At 41.8% G+C, this 23,829-nt stretch overlaps 1 protein-coding gene across 1 annotated transcript in view; it reads right to left on the reverse strand.

The window, feature by feature from the left end:
* The window catches only part of GMCL1 (germ cell-less 1, spermatogenesis associated), a 209,386-nt gene that overhangs the window by 69,474 nt on the left and 116,083 nt on the right, over positions 1-23,829 (reverse strand). Inside the window, exons 9-10 of the mRNA XM_077469455.1 lie at positions 7,365-7,455; positions 4,356-4,499 (exon numbers count right to left, since the gene is read on the reverse strand). Coding sequence (XP_077325581.1) covers positions 4,356-4,499; positions 7,365-7,455 — 235 coding nt within the window. The remainder of the gene's footprint in view (positions 1-4,355; positions 4,500-7,364; positions 7,456-23,829) is intronic.

The raw sequence follows: 23,829 nt of genomic DNA on the forward strand, positions 1-23,829 counted from the left end.
GGGCTCTCCCTAAGACCCCTTTCAAACTGGGGCCGCGGCTGCATTAGCGCTAAAGCACCACTCATTTTAGTGGCGCTTTTCAGCTGCTAGCAGGGCACTTTTAACCCCAAAGAAGGGGTTATAAGTGCCCATGTTGCTGCACTTCCAAAGCGCTTTTCAGGCACTTTGGAAGCGCTGCCCATTCATTTCAATGGGCAGGGCGCTTTGGGTGCACTAAATGCAGCACTCCCAAACCACCCCAAAGATGCTGCTTGCAGGTATTTTCCTAACATCCTGCAAGCACACTGCCCCAATGTGAAATCAATGGGAGGCAGTTTTCAGGCGCTATTTCTAGCGCTAAAATGCCTGAAAACAAACTCAGTGTGAAAGGGGTCTAAGAGAGACCCCCCCAGATTCAGGGGAATAAGAAAACCGATTGCCACACATCATTCTCCCCTAGATTTTAGGGCAAGCCCGAGGACTCGCACCCTTCATCCAGTGAGAAAAATTGCTCCGGACTTAACCAAAGGGCCTAGCTCATGGAGACGCATTGCAGAAAAAGTACTTCGTGCTGGGACCATGTGCCTGTTCAAACAGTACTACACCCAAGAGTTACTAAGAGCGCTCCTAGGGTGACCACTCCAAGGGGAACGGACACCACAGACTGCCTCCCCGGCCCATTGCCAGACAAGGTAGATCCATTAAAATTAGGAAGAACTGGGCCCATCTGGTTTTCCTAGGGGAATTACTCAAGTGCCCCAACTGGCCTTCAAAGCCCCATCATACCAGCAGGGATGCTATACAGCCAGCCATTCCTACCAAGAGGCTGAAATGATAGCGGAGCAATCCTACTGGACAGAGATGAGAACAGATACTATACTTGATATTACCCAAGATGCCTAAAAGCAGTACAGCTAAGGTGTGGCAACACAGCATATAGCACCAACAGGCCCACATAATAAATGGGTCAAGAAGGCTATACAATGTCAGGGAGAAGCTTGTACTGAAACTTTGGTCAAAGGAGGCTTGAACAGCCACGTAGTAGAACTTAAACATGTGAACAAAAGCCTTAGGGGCAACCTTGCAAATCTGAGAAACAGAAGTTTGAGGCTGAAAAGTCCAAGAAGTACTAAAAAAATCTGGTAATGTGTGCATTAACAGGGAGAGGAGGAACCCTATCTTCAGACTATGCGGCCTAATGAGAACATATCTGATCCACCTAGCAAAATAGAACAGGAAGACCCTTGCGGGAACCTCCATGAAGCACAAAGAGGGAACCCAATTTCGTAAAACCAGCAATAGCTGAGAAGTTAATACTTAAAGAATACACCATATCCAGACGGTGAAAAGAATTTCCCCATGATGTGCAAAGCTGGACATAGGGGAGAAAGGACAATACCCTGATTAAAGGTGGAAGAAAGACTGCCTTTGAAAAGTAGGCCATACACCTCAAGAAAACGTTGTCCTTGTACAACAATTAAATACTTCTTACAAGATAAAGCCATCAAATCAAAGGACTGTCTTCCCAGAGATGATAGTCAAAATAAATAAGCCACAAGGAGGACCACATCTTGCATTTAAGGTCAGACAAGGGAATATCCTTAGTAGGTTCAAAGGGTGGCTTCTGTAGAGCAGAGAGAACCATATTAAAATCCCAAGGGAACATAGACTGAACAAGGAGAGAGAGTGAGATCTCAGATCCAGCCTGGGTTGAACACCTCCATTCAGTTTGGGGAATAAGGCTAGAGAAGAAACTCAAAGCATTTTCCTGTACAAAAAAAATGGCAATAAGCCCTTGAAACAAAAGGTGCCAAACAGCAGGAAGCAGATCCACCTACCATAACAGTGACATGATGGAAGGAGACAAGTTGAAAAACATGAAGCAGGTAGGAGACAGAGTGCAAAACTCTAGTTTTTAGCCCTTGAAAACAACGCTCTGGACCCAGGTATGAGATTTTCTTGGATCAGAAGACTGACCGATTGCTACCCGCAGGCTCCCTCCCTCCACACATTTAATAGGTGTGCCTCATCACCAGTCTTGGCTGGTTTAAAGGATGATAGAGATAGAGATATGCAGCGCGTCACATGACACCCAGATGCAGCGCATCAGCTGGACTATTTGTCTTTATTCAACCTTGCCTACTATGAAACTTCTGTGATCTACTCACTGATGTTTTTCTGAATTATCATAAAGCTTCTGACAATGTCATAGTTAGAACAGGCAGATGCAGAGGACACACCTGATAACGGAAGCCCCATAGTAAGTCTATGGGTGACATCACTCCCCATTCAATTCACAGCCATTATTAGCCGCATCCTCTGCAGAGCTTCTACCGCTGGAGGCCGGATCGGGTCGGCTTAAAAAAAAATTATGTATACCAATTACTTATTTACAGGGCTTGTTTGGTTAGTCTTAGATTGTTGAGGTCTGTAGATGTAGGGATTTTTGTGTTATGGTGGGCTTACACTTTAAAAGGGGTTGTAAAAGCAGAAGGTTTTTCTTTATCTTAATGCATTAGGTTTAAAAGCCTTCTGTGTGCAGCAGCTGCCCCAGCACCCACTAATACTTAGCTGAGGTCCCTCTCTGTCCACGAATGTCTCAGCAGTCAAGATTCTCCTTCCTGATTGGCTGGGAAACAGCAACTCTGTCATCCTCAGTGCGTTTGCTCAGTGATGCCTACAGCCTCTCACTGCTTGGTCTCAGGTGTTCCCTAGCCATGCTGTTTCATGCCAACTTCAATTTAAGTGTGATGACTGCAAGTGGTCTAGGCCCCGAGACAAAAAAGTAAGCCCAAATTATGATGTTACCTCCACCATACTTCACCGTTGGGATAATGTTTTGATGTTGGTAAGCTGTGTCCTTTTGGTGCCATACATAGTGCAGAGGATTATTCCCAAACAATTCTACTTTTATTTTGACAGGCTACAAAATATTTTCCCAGTAGCAATGTAGTTTGTGCTTTTTGGCAAAAACTTAAGCATGCAGCAATGTTTTTTTTTTTTTTTAAAGAGCAGCTGCTTCCATCATAAGGTTCTGCCCTGCACACCCTACCTGTTTCAAAGGGATATATATGGTAGACTTATGAACAGGGATGTTTACCAGTTATGGTGAGGTCTTTGCTGGTTTTTGTGGCATTTTCTTAACCTCATTGAAGTTTCTGCATTGTGTTGAGAGTCATCTTGGCTGGGTACCCACTTCTAGGAAGAGTAGCCACAGTACTAAACTATCTCAATTTTAAGACAATTTGTCTGTCGACTGATGGCTGCTTAAACACTTTGAGATTGCCTTGTATCCCTTTCCAGCCTTTTTGCAGATCAACTACTCTTGATTGTATGATTGATTGTATGTCTTCAGAGAGCTCCTTTTGGCGGGGCACGGTTCGTTGGACTCTAGGTGTGCAAACTAGTAACTCCAATTAGATTTAGTTGAAGTAATAAGACTATGGGTTCACTTACATTTTCCTCCAACACTGAATGTTTAATAAGCATGTTCAGCGAAGACAAGAAAAATTAGAATGGTTTGTGCGTTATCAGCTTAAGCACATTGTGTTTGTCCTTTGTTGTGACTAAGAGGAGATTCCAATCGCATTTCATGGAAAATTACTGCAGAAAACCAGGGAATACCAAATGGGTTCACATACTTTTTCTTGGCATTTTATTTTTAATTTAGAGAAGACTGCTCATTTTCTAGTAAAACACACTACCATGCCTTCTTTCGATTTGGCCTGCATTTATATATATAAAAAAAAAAAAAAAAAAAAAGCACTAAAGTACTATATTGGATGCTAAACGGGTCTGGAACAAGGTGCTAGTGTTCCCCAAACAGGAAGCAACTGCCTCCCGGATAAACTGGTTTTATGGGTTCTTTGGTTGATTTAACCAGATACATGGTGATATAAAGCATTTAACATTTTGTGACAACTATTTTACTACTCTACATTTGGCTAATACAATTGAAGTACACTAAGTGGGAAGAATGTATCATGAGTCAACTAATAAAGCTCCACACAGGGTCTCTATCTCCCCCACCCCCAAGGTTTTGGCTGTGAAAGTAAGTGGACCCCTGACAGGTACTGTTATTCATCCCGCAAGAACTTTAGGGAGGTATTCCTCTCATATTACTTAAGTCACCTTAGATCTCCAACAGAGAAAAAAAAAAAAAAGAAAAAAAAAAAAAAAGACTCCTGACCTAGGTGGAGGGTCAGATAAGTACAATACTTCCTAACTTTTTTAATTCATAATTTTGCGAGGGGATCGCTTTAACATAAAATTGACAGACACCCTTTATAATGCTTGCCAACTGACTCATATCTATTGTTTTATTCACTCGGATTTTCTCACTACTGCAGTACATTACCATTTCTTCTCATTCTTACCTGAAGGGATCAAAGCATCCCGTTCAATAATTTTTGCTGATGCCAGGTCACTGATGATGTACTGCATTCTCAAATACCTGAAGACAGGCACAAATGGACAGCCCTGCTCAGTTTCCAGGAACACAAGGTTACTTTCCTCCAACTCTACCAAAAAATAAAATAAAATGATAATAAATAGAAAAAAGGGTTAATTGTTAAGCACTTTGTTCCTTATGTAAAATTTAATGGTACTCCATTAATGCTGTTATATTTGAGTGTATGCATTAAGTCAGCTACAGCAAAAAAAACAGCAGGACTGGAATACTCGTGTGTGTGCATTTGACTTCCATTTGTGTTACAAAAGTAGTAATTTAAAGGGTAAAAGTTTTCATATTCAAATATTGCCTGATTTTCAGATTCCTATTCAGATACAACTTTTCAAATAGCCAAATACACAGATAAAATATACATATAAAAACTACTTTCATGCTGGGGGCAGTTTTCAGGCTTTTTAGCACTAGAAATGGCCTCTAAATAACGCCTGAAATCCGCCTTCCATTCATTCGCCTTGTCATTGTGACTTTTCACACTGGGGCGGTGTGCATGCGGAACGTTAGGAAAAGTCCTGCAAGCAGCATCTTTGGGATGCTTTGGGAGCGCTGTATACAGCGCTCCCAAAATGCCCTGCCCATTGAAATGAATGGGCAGCGCCAAAGTGCCTGAAAAACTTTTCAGAAGTGCAGCAACACGGGCGTTTTTAACTCCTTCTTCGGCCACTAACGGGGGTTAAAAGCTCCCCGCTAGCATCCCAAAAAGCAATAACGAGCAGCGCTTTAGCCCTAATGTTCAGTGGCCCCAGTGCGAAAGTAGCCTTAGGAAGTAGTTTTCTCTACCAAAGGATTTGTAATTCTATCCATTTAATCCTGAGCTTTAGAACACTTTACCACACAGCACAGCAGGGCAGGAGACTTGACGTTTCTCTGCTGCAGGTTAGTATCACTTACAGACCTTACCCGTCCTGCCCGAGAATGAATAGTGAAGAAGCGGGGAACTTAAATATTTTTCTGGCACTCCGCTTTCTCCTCCTATCAAGCTTACGTCTTGTTTTTCACAAGAACACCACTGTACAGCTGACTAAAGTCTTCCCCTTCTAGTCTTGGCTGTATAGTAACTGCAAGGGTACAATTTTAAGTCTGATTCAGGTACTTGCAGTCTTTGCATTAAAAATCTAATGATGTATTAATAAAGAACTTTGTTCATTGTTGTCTTATATGTGCCTGGAATTGAGCTTTAATAAAGTTTCAGCAGTCAAGATTCTTAACAAAGACATCTGCTCTTTTTAGATCTAAGTTTCAAAAAGTATTTTTACAGTCGCCAACTGTCACTTCCCAGCAGAGATTTCAATCCCACCAACTGTATTAAGGGCACAATAGTTTCAGACACATCTGATGAATGAGCCAATATGCTTTGCAGAAATATACCGTTCATTCTGCTGAGGCATACTTAAAGTATGTTCCTGCAATGATGATTGGATATGCCATTTTACAAGTATCCAAACCGCATAAAATGCTTGTACAGTTCAGCAGTTTGCCAATAATAAATGTACTTGTTATTAAAAGAACTTGAACCGAATTGACATCTATAAAAACAACCTCTACAGAATAAACATTTTTACACATAGTAAGCTCCTCCATTGGGCTGTAGAACAATCCCTTTGTACTGAACACGTATTGATTATCTTATTAAACCAGCACTCTGGAACAAAGTATTTAGAACAAAATTAAATAGTAGAGGTTCTTACAAAAGGAAATGCTGCTCTCTTATGTGTATCATTAAATCAGACGAAGTGTAGTAATAAAAAGAAATGCAAGCTGGTAGTGTTAGAAATCTAAAAATATAAAACTTGCCCAGCACTAATCCACAAGAAACAGAACAATCTCTAAAATGTACTTTTACAGTCTAGGAGTGCTGGGGTAGACAGCTCTAGCATGGATTGTAACAGTGCAATGCTCCCAGTTTTTGTAAATGCCATTACCCATTTTGGATGGGGAATAAAAAAAAAAAAAAAAAAAAAAAAAAAAAAAAAAGACTGGTAGTATATTATTTTTGTGCCTCCACTGTAACCCTCTAAACTCATTACCAAAAAAATGTGTTTAGTTAAATTGTAATACATTTTTTTACACCATTTCACATATTACCTGAATATATTACCAACATTAAATATTAAGAAAAAATTAAGAAAGCCTTTTTTCCTTTTAGCACTTTAGTAGATGACCCCTGTTTATTATGTGATTGTGCAGTGTTAGTTTTGATGTCAAATTTTGATTTAGTCTTAACTTTATTGCCATTTTAGTCAAATTATTTTAGCCAAATTTTATTTTGATAAAAATAGTGTAAGTTTTGTCAATTAAATAACAGTAAGCAGTTGTTTGTCACTTGGCAACATCTTTCAGCTCTACAAAAAGTCTTTGGCTAACCATGCACATTTTTATTACTATCCTTCAACCCTGCAGTCTGAACAAGAGAAATCATTTGATTCTACATCCATGCTAAACAGCTTTCATAGATGAATTGCCTCTGCTGGCTGATGTACTCATGCAACGGTCTGAATCCCAGAACAGCAACTGCGTTTGAACAAATGCAGTAAAGGATCAGCCAGCAATTTTCCACATGGCCCCTTTGATTTTTGATTTTTTTTTAAAGTTGAATTTTGTTGACAAGTGGTGCAGCCAGTTAGAAAAAAAAACAAAAAAACACACCACATTGCACATCTGTGCTCTCTCAAAGTAAATGGTCACACCAAAACACATACATTACTACTGTAAATCAACTAAATTGAGAGAAGAGTTAGCGCAGTGCAGGATTCACCCAAAAAAACATAAGAGATCTTAATCACCTTTCCTCCAAACAGAAAAAAAAAACTTCCATCTATGACTACTTCTAAGTATCTTATAGGGCAGAAGAGTGTCAACTATGGGATATGACGATTTTCTCGGCCCCCAGATAAAAAGCATAAAAGCAGACACCAACCTTTCCTGCGCTTGGAAAACCATGCATCTGCTTCAGGCAGCAACTGTTTTAGGGATCCATTCCAGGAAGGCACTAATTGCAGGAACATCCACTATGAAAAAATAAGACCGATACATCAATACTATATGCAAACAAGAGAAAATATACTATATGCAAACAAGAGAAAACAGAGTGCTGTGAGATACTACTCGTAACCACGGCTTTATCACAATTCAGGACCACAATTTCAAACATTCCATTACCTCATTGCACATTTTTTTTTTTTTATAAATTTTATGCCTACCCTGCTCTGTACAATTATGCCCAGAGCAGTCGACCTCTTCTTGGGTCTCCTCTAGCGTGCCTGGCTCCCCCCCTGCTAAAAGCCCCAATAGCAAGCAGCTTGCTATGGTGGCACTCATGCAGGCTCACTCCTGAGCCATGTTCTGTGTGTCAACCGGCACAGAGGGAGGTTTTGGCCCCGCTACCTCCTCACTGGTTGCGATGAACAGCAGCAGTAGTCAATGGCCATTGAGGAGAAAGATAAAGCAGTGATTTTGCCCTCATGCACAGCACTGGATTGACATATGGTTCAGCCAAATATAAAGGGGGGGGGGGGGGGCTGCAGGGGTGGTTTTGTATCTTAATGCATTCTATGCATTCAGGTAGAAAACATCTGCCTTTAGAACCACTTTAACCTCCCTGGCGGTTTTCCCGAGTGTGGCTCAGGGTTACATTTCAGTACTATTAGCAGTAACCCCGAGCCACACTCGGGATTGCATTGCAGGATCCTGGTGTGGTATACTTTGTCCCCAGGATGTTGCACTGTCCCCCTGCTGTGTCCATGGGCTCTGTCCTCCACCTGATGCCTCTTCTCTGTGCTAGGCTCCGTTCCCTGAGAGGGTCATGACGCACGGGGGGCAGAGCCCGGTGGCAAATTAAAAAAAAATTGAAAAATCATAATACATACAGTACAATCTTACAGATTGCATTACTGTATGAAATGATTTCACATTTGTCCCCAGAACCTTGTCCAATGCCTTGCATACAGTTTTATATTATATATACTGTTCTTTCTGCCTGAAAACTTGAGATTGTCCATAGCAACCAAAAAAGTGTCCCTTAAAAAGTGGATTTAGACCAGCTAGAAAACAGATAGTAAATTAGATTTACAGTATAGGAAATCCATGGCACATTCATGCGGCACATTTTCACAACGGTAGGGCATAATGGAAGTGATCTCATCACTGGTGACCGAAGCATATATAAAATAAAAACACAGAACTGGAAGCTTAAAGATTATGGGCCATGCCATTTTCATTTTAACTTACGCCAAGTTAGCTATAACCAAAATCCTGGCAACAGTGACAGGCTCTCTCCCGGGTGCATCGCGATATAGATAGATATAGATATTTCTGCTTTGCACTTTAGGATTTCCAATTTAGAGAGACAGCATATATCCTGCACTGGATATGTAAGGAAGCTTATCTCCATCACAGGCAGGTATTTTTTAGATAACCAGACAGAAGCAACTGAAGTAATGGATCAAAGAACTGAGCACATGCATTTCAAAACTTGATTTCAATAAAACAACTTTTCAGGATAGAAAAATGACTTTTGTACGAACTATAAAAGTCTCTACTTTAAATTCACTGGCTTCTTTAACAACCAAGTTATACTGCTGCTTACATGAGGAATTGGTGGTTGCAGTTTTCTCCAGTACATGCTATAGCAATTGAATAGAGTACTGGGTTTATTGTGGGTCAACTCGGCACAGTTAAATTTGTAAAAAAAAAGCTTCCAATCTATTTAATAAGCAATATAAAATGGCATCTCTGATTTTGTTTAGTATAAAAGTTAATTTTATTGCCCAGGATAAAGGTGAATCACTGTATTTGATTGTATATCATGGCTGCCTTCTGCGCATGTGTGGTGACGTCTTCAAGTTATACGCGTTGCGACATACCGTAACCCTGTTTTTACACCAATGATGGACATTTCCAGCACATATTTATAAGGACACGCATATACCTCTGATGCAGCCAGAGTGACTGGTGAAACCAGTCAGCTTTTTTTCCAGTCCCCTCATTACCAGCATTCTGGGAAGCCCCCCAAGTTTCCTCTTAATGAACCAGGCCACAAGGACCCTTATCAATACATTGCCTCATGGGATGGACCAGCTCAACCATGCCTGAAGTGGATGGCTAAATATTTCCCTCATTGCCAAGACAACATTTAGCTGATATCACCTTTGATACGCAACCACAGTTTGTGTGGTGTATAGAGAAACAGGTTTATAGAGAAACATATCTCCGAAGTCACGTGACAGTGACGATATGCGTTAGACACAGGACAACGGAAGGGACTTTTTACCATCCAAGCTCGTTGCTCGTTTGTATACAATGCACTGTTGCCAATTTTAAATGCGAGTACCCCATTTTTTGCTTTATGTTGAATACATTTACATCGAGCGTTAAACATACTACACCAGAGAGGCTCTATGTTTCTCTATTTTACCTGATTGACACACTGGGAGCAAACCCCTCTGCTCAGTACCTGTCCCTGGAAATAAGCTGTGACCCCTTAGGTGAGAAGAAAGGAAAGGGGCTCCTTCCCCTCTGCCCCAGAGTGACCCACTGGCTTTACTATATGATGCTTACCTTGCAGCTGTAAGGTAATAAGTTAGTACACCTGCGGTTGACATTTCTCACCGAAGATTACTCTAAAGTCACTGTCACTTTACTGATGCTACCCCACATCCTGCACCTTGCACTTTAATACTAAGAAGTTTACATTATTCCTCATTTGAGTGGAATCTACACCACTGGTTGCACATTTGGACATTCTGAAGCTTTGCCTAATTAATGGTGTGATTATTATTGTTTAGTGAGTTGTAAATGACTTTCAGCCACTTTAATTTTGATCATTTGCACTTTAATTTGCCTGTTTGCACTTTGTTTCACATTTGGACATTCCAAAGCTTCATTGCAATATTTATGTCAAGAATTTATTTTTCATTGTATTTTTGCTAGCAGTTAAGTACTTTTTATCTACTGTACTTAACCCGTTTGCACCTTTTCTTTGCACATTACTGACCACGGTTTATTATTGTACCTATATATATTTTTTGTCCCATGTCCATGTTGTAAGTGGGTATTTATATTATCACAGTTCACATTGGAGCGCAACACCATCACTTGATTGAGGTCAATCTACCTCAAGTTTACACAGACATTCTCTGAAATGGCAGCAAAAAGATGACAGGATGGCGTCAAAGGTGTAAAATCGCGGTAGTGTGAAAGGAGCCTAAAGCCACCACCTAGCCGTCTTTCTGCTATAGGCCGGTGGGAAGGTGTTCAACACATAGGGATTGATTCACTAAAGTCAAGTATCCTATGCACTGCAAGCACAGTTGCTCTAGATTTGAGGGCAACATGCAAGGAAAATCAAAAAAGTATTTTTGCTTCTACATAATTGGATGATAGAAATCAGCAGAGCTTTCCCTCAGATCTAGCGCAACTGCACTTGCAGTACACAGACTATTTACCTTTAGTAAGTCAACCCCAATGCCTGTGTAATGAGATCCCATTAAGGCTGAAGTTTAGCACAACTAAATGCCAACTCTAACAGAATTACCATTATACAAAGCAACACTCTACCAAAAACAAAATATAAAAAAAAATTAACAGTCCCAAAAATCTTGGGGGGGAGGGGGGGGGGGTTTAGAGAAGTTGAAAATAAAAGCATATTTAAAAAAAAAAAAAAAAATACGGGGGCGGGGTGTACTCTGAACAGTAAAATTCAAGCTTCTATTCAATGGAAAAGAACTCACTAAACTCCCTGGACTCCTAACTATAGATAGGTCAGAATAGGCATAAGGATTCTGTAATGTGATAAAAACAGTACACTATATGGCCAAACAAGGCGATAAAAGAATCTTCCCAATGACAGATCAGAGTTCATCAAAAGTGAACGTATTCAGAAGTGCAACACAGGGGGAGATAGAACCGTGTCTAGAAACTAATTAAAATTAAGCTATTACACTGCTGAGATTAATCAACTTAAAATAGTCTGAAGTGGCAGAGCTGTGAATATTATTGTACTTCAATACAGTCATGGTCGAAATTGTTGGCACCCCAGAAATTTTTCCAGAAAATCAAGTATTTCACACAGAAAAGTATTGCAGTAACACATGTTTTGCTATACACGTTTATTCCCTTTGTGTGTATTGGAACAAAACAAAAAAAGGAGGAAAAAAAGCTAATTGGACATATTGTCACACAAAACTCCAAAAATGGGCTGGTCAAATTTCTTGGCACCCTTTCAAAACTGTGGATAAATAAGATAGTTTCAAGCATGCAATGCTGTTTTAAACTCAACTGGGGCAAGTAACAGGGGTGGGCAATATAAAAAGCACACCTGAAAGCAGATAAAAAAGGAGAGTTCACTTAGTCTTTGCATTGTGTGTGTGCCACACCAAGCATGGACAACAGAAAGAGGAGAAGGGAATTGTCCAAAATTGTGGAAAAATATCAACAATCTCAAGGTTACAAGTCCATCTCCAGAGATCTAGATTTGCCTTTGTCCACAGTGTGCAACTTTATCAGTTTGCAAACCATGGCATTGTAGCTAATCTCTCTGGGCGTGGACAGAAGAGAAAAATTGATGAAAGGTTACAACGCAGGATAGTCCGGATGGCGGATAAGCAGCCCCAAACAAGTTCCAAAGAAATTCAAGCTGTCCTGTAGGCTCAGGAAGAATCAGTGTCAGCACAAACTATCCGTCAACATTTAAGGTTGAATGTATTTTTGAGTTTCAATGTAAAATATAACACCGTAAAGATAAGAGAGGGGGGATACATAATAAAGAGAATTGGAGGGAAGGGAGGCGGTGTTCACATACCGTCCATTGTGTATAATGGTACATTTTACATTTACATGTCCATTTAAAGCATTTCTTCAAAGTACTACATACGAGACCCAGCCACAGAGCATCATCTATCTCTGGAAACTGCCTGGAATATCTGCTCAATAAACAAACTAACAAATGGGGGAGGGTACGGGGTAGGACAATAGGGTACAGGGGGGTGCAGATCAAGGGGGTAGGTAGGAGGGGATAGGAGGGAGAATACTCAGCAGTACAAGTCTTATGACACTTCATTAGTTACATTATATTGTAAGCCTTGTCAAAATCACTTTTATTAAGAGTTTGCGCCGCTCTCCCTTCAGTGTTCCACATATGTGGGGCCCGTTTCTCACGCAACTATGCTGTTGAGGAAGGGGTCCGAGGAGGAATGATGGAGCCAGGGTACCATAAGTGCATGCATTTATCCCAAATATTGTTTTGTTTTGCCTGTAATTTCTCCAAGAGCATAATGTCATTCATGGTGTCTATCCATCTAGTGATGGGGCGATAGTTTCGGTTTTCCCAAATTGTGATATATATCAGGCTGCTGACAGGAAAAACCTAAGGAGGCTTTTTCTGTGGGAGCTCATTGGTCCCGGGAGGATGGATAATAGTGCCACTTGCAGGGAAGGTACCATGGAGGCATTGTATAAGTTATTATAAATTTCGAGTACCTTTTCCCGGAAAGGACGAACTCGATCGCAGTCCCACCCAGTGTTGGTCATCTTACTTTAAAAAAAGTAATTACTTAAGTTACAAATTACTTCTCCCAAAAAGTAATTGCGTTAGTAACTCGGTTACTACATTGGAAAAGTAATTAGTTACTTTTTTTACTTAGGTACTTGAGGGGGTGGCATCAGTGGTACTTAGGGGGGGTCAGTAGTGGTGGTGTACAGTACTTGGGGGGGTGGCAGCGGTGGTGTACTGGGGGGGTGGGGTGGCAGCAGTGGTGTACTGGGGGGGGGGGCAGGCAGCGATGGTGGTGCCATCCTCTCCCACCACCTCTGCCTCTTACTGATCCCATCCCCCACCACCACTGATCTCATCCCTACCGTTCCCCCCCCCCCCCCCCCATCACCTCTGCTGTAGAAGTGATGATGGGTGGGTAGGGATGGGATCAGTAAAAAGCACATTCTCTCTCTGGATAGGCGGGGCGGGATGGTGCGGTCCAGACAGTCTCTCCGAGTCCCAGCCTCTTCTCAGGTCAGCAGGCGAAAGCCCCCCTCCCCGCGGCAGAATGAACGGCCAGGCAGCGCGCCCAAGATGGGCCTCCTGGTCGGTAGATGTAATTGTGGTAACGCCGCCCAAGTAATGGGAACGGAGTTACCATGAGGGGAAGAGCAATCAGTTAGATTACTCACTCTCTAAAGTAACTGCGTTAAGTAACTCCGTTTATTTTAACCGAGTTACTTACATCACTGGTCCCACCACACGTGCGTGTAGGCGGCCTCTCCTCTCCTCCGCGACAGCACCAGCAACAGTCCGAGGCACCTGGATACATCTTGCTCACCGAGACTGGATCTCTTTACCATCGTGATAGTAGTTTGTAGTTTTTCTCTTGCGAGAACACGGATATGGAAGATTTGTGTGTAACTGAATGAGGTGCTCCATTGTTCGGGAGATATCTCCATTCCCAGGTCTCGACCCTTTTTGCGTGAATTTAGGCATCGTATTGCATATGTGCGACTGTATTTCTTTGTAAATTAGGGATAATTGGCGTTTGGGTGTCCAAGAAAGACCACACATATCCTCAAAGGCTGTGAGAGGTCTGTGGCCCTGTCCTGAAAGATGGAGCACCTTACAGTTTTGTGTTAGGGATAACATGGAAAGCCAATCTATAGGGGCACTTGATTGGGTGTCTGGTTGTGGGTGGAATTGGCCTGTGCAAGCTTGAATAAATTGTCTGGCTGTAGGCCATTGTTCTCTACTGTATGAGCAAAATTGTCCTCTGGTGTTATATGTCGGGAGTGCGGTATTGTCAAACGGGGACGATAAAGGGCTAGGGTCTGTGGAAAGTGAGAAGGTGGTTTGTTTGTGGTACCAAGTAGTTAGTGCTGCTACCGTCAGTGGGGACATGCCCTGCATAGTGCAAAATTTTGAATTGTATCCCCACAAGTAAGCTCTAAGGTCTGCTAGTGCCATGTCCTGTTTAATGACCGTGGATTGTTTGGATAAGGGACGCGGGAACCACTCAAGAAGTCTCAAGACTATAGCAGATGTGTGATATAGTTGAAAGTCTGGGAGGCCAAAACACCCTCTGCTTTTAGGGGCGCATAGGATTTTATGTTTGAGCCTAGAGGGGTGGTTCTGCCAGATGAACTTGACCGCTAAGTAGTGGAGCGTATGAAAGCTGAGGGGAGACATATGGGTAACGTTTGAAATAGATAAAGCAACTTAGAGAGGATATCCATCTTAAGGATAAACATTTGTCCCCTCCAGGAGAGTTTGAGGTGATGTCAAGATTCCAGCGAATGCCGGATCTTTGTAAATATAGGACTGTAATTCAGGGCATATGTATCATGCAAGTGTAGCACTAACCCACAAAGGAGCTGCTGGTTTTATTCAGGCTTACCGTTACCTCTTCTGCTTGTCTCTTCATCCTAGGGGGGTCCTGTGGAAAGTAGTCCAAATTATGATATATCAGACACGTGGTCCATTTTTGAAGATTTATTTTTATTTTTTTTATAAATATTCTGAGCCAAACCCAAACTACAGCTTCAGATAATTAAATTTGAAAAAAAAAAATAGCGTCTGCTCATCAGGAGCAGGGTGCTACATACGTCTCTAGGTATCTGTGTCCCCAAGTATTTGATCGAACACGTTTGCCGTTGGAATGGGAATTGTTTCTTAAGTAGGGATATTGTGGTAGAGTAAAGAAATGTTCAGGGCTTCCGTTTTTGTAATATTTAATTTGAAGTTGCTGTGTGCGCCGAAGCGGTCAAGCTCTTGAAGTAAGGCAGGGATGCTAACTTGTGGCTCAGTGATGTAAAGTAAGTCATCTGCATATTAAGATAGTTTGCGTGAGCGCAAATAGTAAGGGTGACAGCGGGCACCCTTGTCATGTGCAGTTTCTGATTTTGAACATCTGATGATTCCCCGTTGGCTGCTACCTTAGCCGAGGGATTAGTGTAAAGTGACATAATTTTGGTTAACATTTTCAGCCCCAGACCTAGCTGGTGAAGTGTTGCATATAGAAAGGGCCAGCTTACCCTACCTATCAAAAGCCTTTCTATGAAAAGCCTTCTCAGCATCACACGCTAGGAGGCAAGCAGGGATAGTGTGGTGTTGGGCATATGAGATAAGATGCAGGATTTTCGTGGTGTTATCTCAAGCCTCAAGCTTGGTCGCTATGAACAATACATGGCCACAGGGGGGCTAGGCGAGTGGCTATAATTTTATAGAATAGTTTGAGGTCGACATTTAGGAGGGAAATGGGCCTGTATTTGCCACATTGAGCATGGTCTTTTCCTGGTTTGGGCAATACTACTATCTGAGCTTGGAGGAGTTGGGAGGATAAAGGGTGTGTGTCATCTAGCTCTTCAAATGCATGGGCCATTATGGGAGCCAAGTGCTGGGTGAACGTTTTATAAAATTGGGGGGTATATCCGTCCGGGCCCGGGCTTTTACTGTTCTTAAGTCCCTTGATCGCTATCAAGAAGTCTGAGGTAGTAATGGGCAGTTCGAGGTTGTCAGCTTCTGTTGGGGGTATACTGGGAAGGGCTGGTGGCTTGAATGTATTGATGCAAGTCTGGAGATATCTGAGTGTGTTGTGCGTTCTGTGCTCTATGTGGTTAGAGGTTATAGAGTGAAGAATAGTATTCCCTGAATTCATAGACCATTTCAGAATTTTTGTGCTTTTTTTTGTTTGGTTAGAGATACTATGTAGGGGATGTTTTGTCTTTGTTGTCTGGGGTGTAGAACCCTGTCCAAGTGTTTCCCACATTTATTTGCTTGTGAATAATGAATATAGCGGCCTTTATTCCGGGCAATAAGTTCCTTGTCCGTTAATAGTTGCAATAGGTTGCGTCATGCATTAGACAGTTCCACAAATGTCTTGGGGTCTAGTGTCTGTTTATGTATGGATTCTAGTGTGGATATTAGCTTAAATAGGTGTTTTATGTCATCTGTACAAGCTCATTTTAGTCTGGAGCCATGTTGGATAAAGATCCCTCTAAGTAGGCATTTCAGGGTCTCCCACTGGTTCATGGTAGAGATCTCATCTCTGGTGTGTAGTTGGGTAAAGTTTGTGATGGCTTTCGACATCGCTGCAGTGCAAGCGATGTCAGTCAGTAAATTATCGTTCAGTCGCTAATGTAGCTCTACATGTGTGTTGTGGTATTCTGCCTAGGGTTACATGTATGGGTGCATGGTCCGACCATAGCTTCAAACCTATCCCACTCCTGGGTTCTAAGTCCAAGAGTGGTTGTGAGATAAAATGTAGTCTATTCTACTGTAGGTTTTATGGGCCAGGGAGTAATATGTTTAGTCCCTCTCGATAGGATGTAAGAGTCGCCATGCGTCAACTAAGGATAGCTCCGCTAGGGCGGCGCATATTTTGGTTAGGGAAGACGGAGTGATGTGTGAATTACCAATGGAAGAGTCCAGTCTCGGTATGAGGGGAGCGTTGAGATCGCCTCCTAGGATTAGGTTAGGTGATCCAAAGGTCTTCAAGTGGGCTGTCACGGAGGAGAGGAAGTGGAACTGATCCTGGTTTGGGAGATAAACATTAACAACTGTGAAAACAGTCTGTTGATATGCAATTTTCAAGAACAAATATTGGCCCATGGGTCTATGTCTGATTCAAGTACGTTGGGGGAGAAAGCGCTATGAAAAGCTATCGATACACCTTTTGTTTTAGCTATGGGATTGGTACTATGGTACCATGTTGTAAAGTGCTTGTCTGGGATCGTTGGGATGGAATCCGAACGAAAATGGGTTTCCTGTAGCAGCAGTATCTGTGTTTTGGCCTTGTGGAATTGGTGTAGTATCTGTCTGCATTTTTCAGGTGTGTTAAATCCTTTGCAATTCAGCGAGGATATCTTGAGCTCTAAGGTGGATGCCATGAAATGAAGGTTTGGGAATAACATGTTAAGCAGAGTATGTTTATGAAGTAAAGAGGCTCAGTTGCGGGTGGTAGTGCAGAGAAAGGGAGAGGATGGGGGGGTATGTAGGAGGAAGGGAAAGATGGAAAGATTGAACTTTGCACTGAAGTAGCTGTATACAACAGTTAAGTGCTTTAGTGCATAGTGTCTTTGGGGGGAGAGTGGAGAGGAGCAATGCAGGCATGTGTGGAATTGTGTACAACATGGTACACTGTAGTAGTCTGAGGGTGTGGCTCCCTCTAGAGTCCGGATTGGGGTATGGAACATTGACACTATCTAGAAGTACTAAAGCAATCTTCAAGTACAGAGGCAGTAAAAGTCTCTGTTAGTCCTACGGGTGGGAGCGTGGTTAGTCTGACATGGGTTACTCCGCCCCAGTCCTTGTCTAAAGTAACAGTGATATAACCTAAAAGTAGGTAATGCAGCACTAAGTGCTGATTCAAGTGAGTGTTTAAGTAAGCTATGCATCACACAATGTAAACATCACACTTGTCCCTGAAAACTATGAACCGAGATAGGTTGAGAAAGTGAAATCCCCACCAGCAGGTGGGGTACTAGGGGTCTCATCCAGCTGGAGATTTGGAAGTACGTGATCAGGAGCATTTCTTCTTGGAGACTGTTTCCCATTCAGTAGAGAGGGGGAGACCTGGGGTTGCTGTGCAAAGAGGCCAATCTGGTATCTGTATTTGAGGGAGTTCAAAAGTTCCTAGGAAAGTAGCCAAGTCACCCAGGGTGTGGGGAAAAAAAAAATAAAAAAATAATCAGTTTTGCCATTCTGAGAGGCAGGTAGTTGGAATGGAAATCCAACGGTATTTGATCTGCTTGGATTGGAGAGCATCCGTGACCGATTTCAAAGCTTTCCGCATGAGTAAAGTCTGCTTTGAAAGGTCTGTCAGCAGCACGCTAGGGGGTATCAAACAAGATCGACATCATGCAAGCAGCCTGCTCGCAGGAGTCCGAGTTCACATTGAAAAAATATATGTGGCAGATGATATCCCAGGGGTAGGCAGGGTTTGGGTTGCGAGGTCCCAGTGATCTGTGGATCTGGTCTATTTCGACTGGGGTGTCATATGGCCTCCACTGTATGCTCAATGTCCTCTTATCTGTGTCCTAAGTCTTGGCAGAGGTCATTCATTTCCCTCTCACAAGACCTCTCCAATCTGCTAATGTAGGATTCTATGTCCTGTTTGGTGGGGAGGGCTTTAATATAGGCCTCAATGTCCCAACTGTCCCCTCGTGTGTGGCGAGAGGGAGATGGGCTCCTGGGTTGTGCTGGCCTCCTTGAGGGGTCAGGTTCCGGGTCCAAGGACCAGGGGGAGTGAGGGGAATGAGCGGTTGTTGGTACCTTTGATGCAGCCTGTACAGGATGTGCAGCCACCGAGTGGTTCGCTGCCATCTTGGGCGCCGACATGGGCTTATTCCCAAGGCCCTTTGTGGGGAAGTAGCTGCTGATTTCCCACGGTTTTGAGGTCCTGGAGGTGTTGCCGTGTCCCCTCCAGCTCATATGTGAAGCCGGGGAGGTCTCGTCCGCGGTGCTATGAGCGGTAGTGTGGATGGGAGTGGGAGCTTGTCTCTCAAGCGTCCGTCCTCACCATGTGCTAGGCCACGCCCCCTCTCCTTTGAAATTTTAATGAAACGCTATGGCAGGAGACCCAGGAGTACCACACTGCTGACACAGAGACAAAGCAAGACTACAGTTTGCCAAAACGTACTTGAGCAAGCCAAAATCCTTCTGGGAAATAGTCTTGTGGTCAGATGAGACCAAGATAAAGCTTTTTGGTAAAGCACATCATTCTACTGTTTACCAAAAACGTAATGAGGCCTACAAAGAAACGAACATAGTACCTACAGTCAAATATGGTGGAGGTTCAATGATGTTTTGCTGCCTCTGGCACTGTGTTCCTTGAATGTGTGCAAGGCATAATGAAATCTGATTACTACCAAAGGATTTTGGGTCGCACTGTAGAGCCCATTGTCAGAAAGCTGGGTTTGTGTCCGAGATCTTGGGTCTTCCAGCAGGACAATGACCCCAAACATACGTCAAAAAGCACCCAGAAATGGCTGGCAACAAAGCGCTGGAGAGTTCTAAAGTGGCCAGCAATGAGTCCAGATCTAAATCCCATTGAACACCTGTGGAGAGATCTTAAAATTGCTGTTGAGAAAAGGCACCCTTCCAATAAGAGAGACCTGGAGCAGTTTGCAAAGGAAGTGGTGATCCAAAATTCCGGGTGAGAGGTGCAAGAAGCTTATTGATGGTTATAGGAAGGGACAAATTTCAGTTATTTTTTCCAAAGGGTGTGTAACCAAATATTAAGTTAAGGGTGCCATGAATTTGGACCAGCCCATTTTTGGATTCTTCTGTGACATTATGTCAAATTTGCTTTTTCATTTTGTTCCAATACACACAAAGGAAATAAACTTGTATAGCAACACATGTGTTCCTGCAATACTTTTCTGGAAAAATATCTGGGGTGCCAAAAATTTCGGCCATGACTGTACGTACTTAAAATAAATCAACAATATATGTAACAACTGATTATGTGCATTTATAAAATTACATGAAAGGTGGTTTAATTTATCTTCAATAAAATACTAAAGGGCTTACAAAAAAAATAAAAAATAATCAATCCTTATGTTATCTAGTGATATGGCTCTAAAAACTACTGGATGAGATTTAAAATCCAGAGGAATTTTACACAGAAAAAGACTGATCGTCCAGAAGAAACATGGAGCAGAGGTGTGGCGATGTAAACAAAGTACACCGGTGCTCTGTTAGGGGAGGGGGGGGGGAGGGGGGGGAGAGAGAGATTGTGTTTCAGCTAAGCTGAATCACGATCTCTTTTCCTTCAGTGAATCCACCCCCCCCCCCCCCCAAAAGTTAGAAAGCACCTACCAGGGAACACATTTAACCCCTTGATCACCAGTGTCATTTATACATTGATCAGTGCAATTTTTTTTAGCACTGATCATTGTATTGGGGTCACTGGTCCCCAAAAAGTGTCACTTGGGGTCAGATTTGTCTGCAGCAATGTCCAAGTCACGCTAAAAATTGTGGATCACCACCATTACCAGTAAAAATAAAAAGTCAATAAATCTATCCCGTAGTTTGTAGATGCTATAAAATGTTTGCACAAACCAATATAAGCTTATTGGGATTTTTTTTTTTTAACAAAAATATGTTAAAGAACACATATTGACCTAAAATTGATGAAGAAATTAGTTTTGGCTATTATAGCAGAAAGTAAAAAAATATTTTTTTCCAAAATTTTAAGTCTTTTTTTTTTTTACAGCGCAAAGAACATAGAGGTAATCAAATACAAAAAGAAAGCTCTATTTGTGGTAAAAAAATGACATTTTATTTGGGTACAACGTCGCACAAGCACTTGTCAGTTAAAGTGTCGTAGTGCCGCATCACAAAAAATGGCCTGGTCAGGAAGTGGGTAAAACCTTCGGGGGGCTGAAGTGGTTAAGACTTCTGTGCAAAAATGTGAGCCTAACTGCACTCAAATAGCAATATTAGCAGCACATTCTTTATAAAATCAACTCTGCAGGGACCATAGACAGACTATCTTTCTCAAGTAATCTAGATGTCTCCGATCTTCAGAAGCTAACGGAAATGTTAGCGGTGACTTATCCTTCTAAGCTCTGCAGGAGCCACAGACTGACTGAGTGGTACAGATGTCGCGATTCTCAGGAGCTAAACATGCAGGGATGAGGAAAAAAGCTTGTATAATGTAAAAACTGTTTTTTTGCATATTTTCTTCCACCTTGCATATACATCACAGTAGTTTTCAAATCCATATCACTAGATAACAAAAAGATGATTTTTTTGTAAGCACTTTAGTATTTTATTGAACATAAATTACACCTTTCATATAATTTTAGAAACACATAATTACTGTTTTACATATATTGATACATTGTTTCATGTAATTATTGAAGTAGAATTTTCTTATTCACAGCACTGTCACTTCTAACAGAATATTTATAAATGCGACATGTCAAACTTGTTTATGCATCTTCTTGGTGTGGTGCGGAATTACCCCTACGTAGTACGGCAGGCCAATATTTCTATCTCGGGGTCCAATCCTTGGTGCGCCGTGGAAAAAAGTTGGGCGCAAATTACTAGTCTTTTTACCGTATATGGCTGAACCCAATTCATGAAGAGGATTTTGGGCACAGGAAACTCAAAACGAACAAATCTAAGATGGGTATACTGAAGCAGCAGTAGTACAAGGGAGTTTACTAGGAGGAGTTTCCATGGGGTGTTGAGGGCGAAATTCAGACTGAGGGGGATCAAGGTGGTCATTCTTGGTGAGGTTGTGGTAGACCAGACATTCAAGGAGTTTGGGGAAAAAAAAGGGGAGAAAGGAGCTGGGATGTAGGTTAATATTGGTGGGGTCTAGTGAGGGCTTTTTAAGAATGGGGGTGACTAGAGGTCGACCGATATATCGGCCGATATTTGCCGTTTTTTAATTAATCGGCATCAGCCAATTTTGCTGATAAAAAGGCAGATTTAGAACTACAGTATGACTTGCAAATGACTTCTGTAATAGAAGTCAAAGCAAGTTGCCCAGTCTTCATAGAAACAACTTTCCTCCTCTCTGGGCAGTCTACCAAGAAAAGAGCAAAGAGATAGAATGTTTACACTTGAATTAACCATTTAAAGACTAAATCTTTTCTGACACTTGTTGCTTACAAGTAAAAATCCTGTATTTTCTGCCAGAAAATCACTTAGACCCCCCAAAAATTATATATATATATATATATATATATATATATATATATATATATATATATATATATATATATATATATATATATATATATTTTAGCGGTTGTTACAATATTTTATGTCACACGGCATTTGCGCAGGGGTCCTTCAAATGCAATTTTTTTTGGACAAAATACACTAACGATTTTAAAAAAACAAAAAACAATTAAAAACAGTAAAGTTAGCCCATTTTATTTTCGGCCAAAAGTTCTACCTGTTTTTATTTAATAAAAAAACTAAAAAAACGATATATTAAATAAAAACAGGTAGTGAAAACTTTTGGACGAAAAAAAAAAAAAAAAAAATGGGCTAACTTTACTGTTTTTAGTTTTTTTTTTTTTTATCTAAATCATACATACAAGTAAACTGATTGGAGGTTTGTTTTGTTTAATAAATGTTTAAACGTAAGAAATTTTCTGTATCACTTATGAAGGCTGCTTTCACACTGGAGCGGGCAGGCGTTGCTGGTAAAACGCTGCTAGTTTTAGCGGCGCTTTACCATCATTTTAGTGGTGCTATTCGGCTGCTAGTGGGGCATATAACCCAGCTAGCGGCTGAGGAAGAGGTTAAATGCGCCCGTGAAGCACCGCTGCCAAATCGCATTGCAAGTGCTTCGGCAGTGGTGCCCATTAGTATCAATGGGCAGGAGTGGTGGAGGAGCGGCATACACCACTCCAAACGTGCTGCTTGCAGGACTTTTTTTTTTAACATCCTGTCAGGCTTTCACACAGACTGCAGGGGAGCCATTTTGCAGGCACTTTACAGGCGCCATTTTTAGCCCAAAAGCGCCTGAAAAATGCCCCAGTGTGAAAGGGGTCTGTTAGATTTTATGAGATGAAGGGGGATAAAGGAAAAAAAAAAAAAAAAAAAAAAAAAAATCGGCATCATATATCGGCCATCGGCCGCCATGATTTCTAAATATCGGCATCGGTCAGAGAAAAACCCATATCGGTCGACCTTTAGGGGTGACTAATGCATGTTTTAGAGAGTTTGGGAAGCTGCCTGAAGAGAGGGAGAGACTGAAGATGTGAGTTAGAGTGTAGAATAGAGCCAGAGGGTGAACGTAGCAATTGTAACGGAACAGGGTCCGGGGGGCAGGTGGAAGCTAGAGAAAAATTTTGCAACTTCACCTATAGTGGCAGGGGTTGAATGAAGGAAGTAATGACTGTACCTGTGAACATTGGGTGTTAGGTGGAGAAGGCATCAGTACAGTGGAGATCTCCTCAAAACTTGCCAATCACTACAAACAGAAGATTGATGCAATCTCTTGGGCAGTGAGTGAGTTAGTGGGTTGAGGCAGTGGAGGACGAAGTAGAGAGTTGAAAGTAGAGAAGAATTTAATGGGGACGGGATGAGAATTTATTAATGAGAGTGATAAAAATAGGTCTGCTTGGCAGGGAGGAAGCAGGAATTGTATTTTTGGAGAGCAGATTTATAACGGTTGAAAACTGAGACTAAAGCCCCATACACACTATCAGATTTTCTGCTGATTTTTGTCTTCAGATTTACCAAAATCATATAATACAAGATAAAAACTTAAGGGTTTCAATTTGTATACAATCAGGCAGGCCCCTGCACTACTTTTGGTAAATCTGAAGACAAAAATCAGCAGAAAATCTGATAGTGTATGGATGGGGCTTTAGTCTTTCGCCACAGGAGCTCAAGTGTGCAGCTTTTTATTTCGGCCTTCTAATGGCATCTGTTT

The sequence above is a fragment of the Lithobates pipiens genome, unplaced genomic scaffold (genome assembly GCF_037356315.1).
Source record: "Lithobates pipiens isolate NorthernLeopardFrog02 unplaced genomic scaffold, aLitPip1_a1.2 Scaffold_8, whole genome shotgun sequence".
Classification (NCBI taxonomy): domain Eukaryota; kingdom Metazoa; phylum Chordata; class Amphibia; order Anura; family Ranidae; genus Lithobates; species Lithobates pipiens.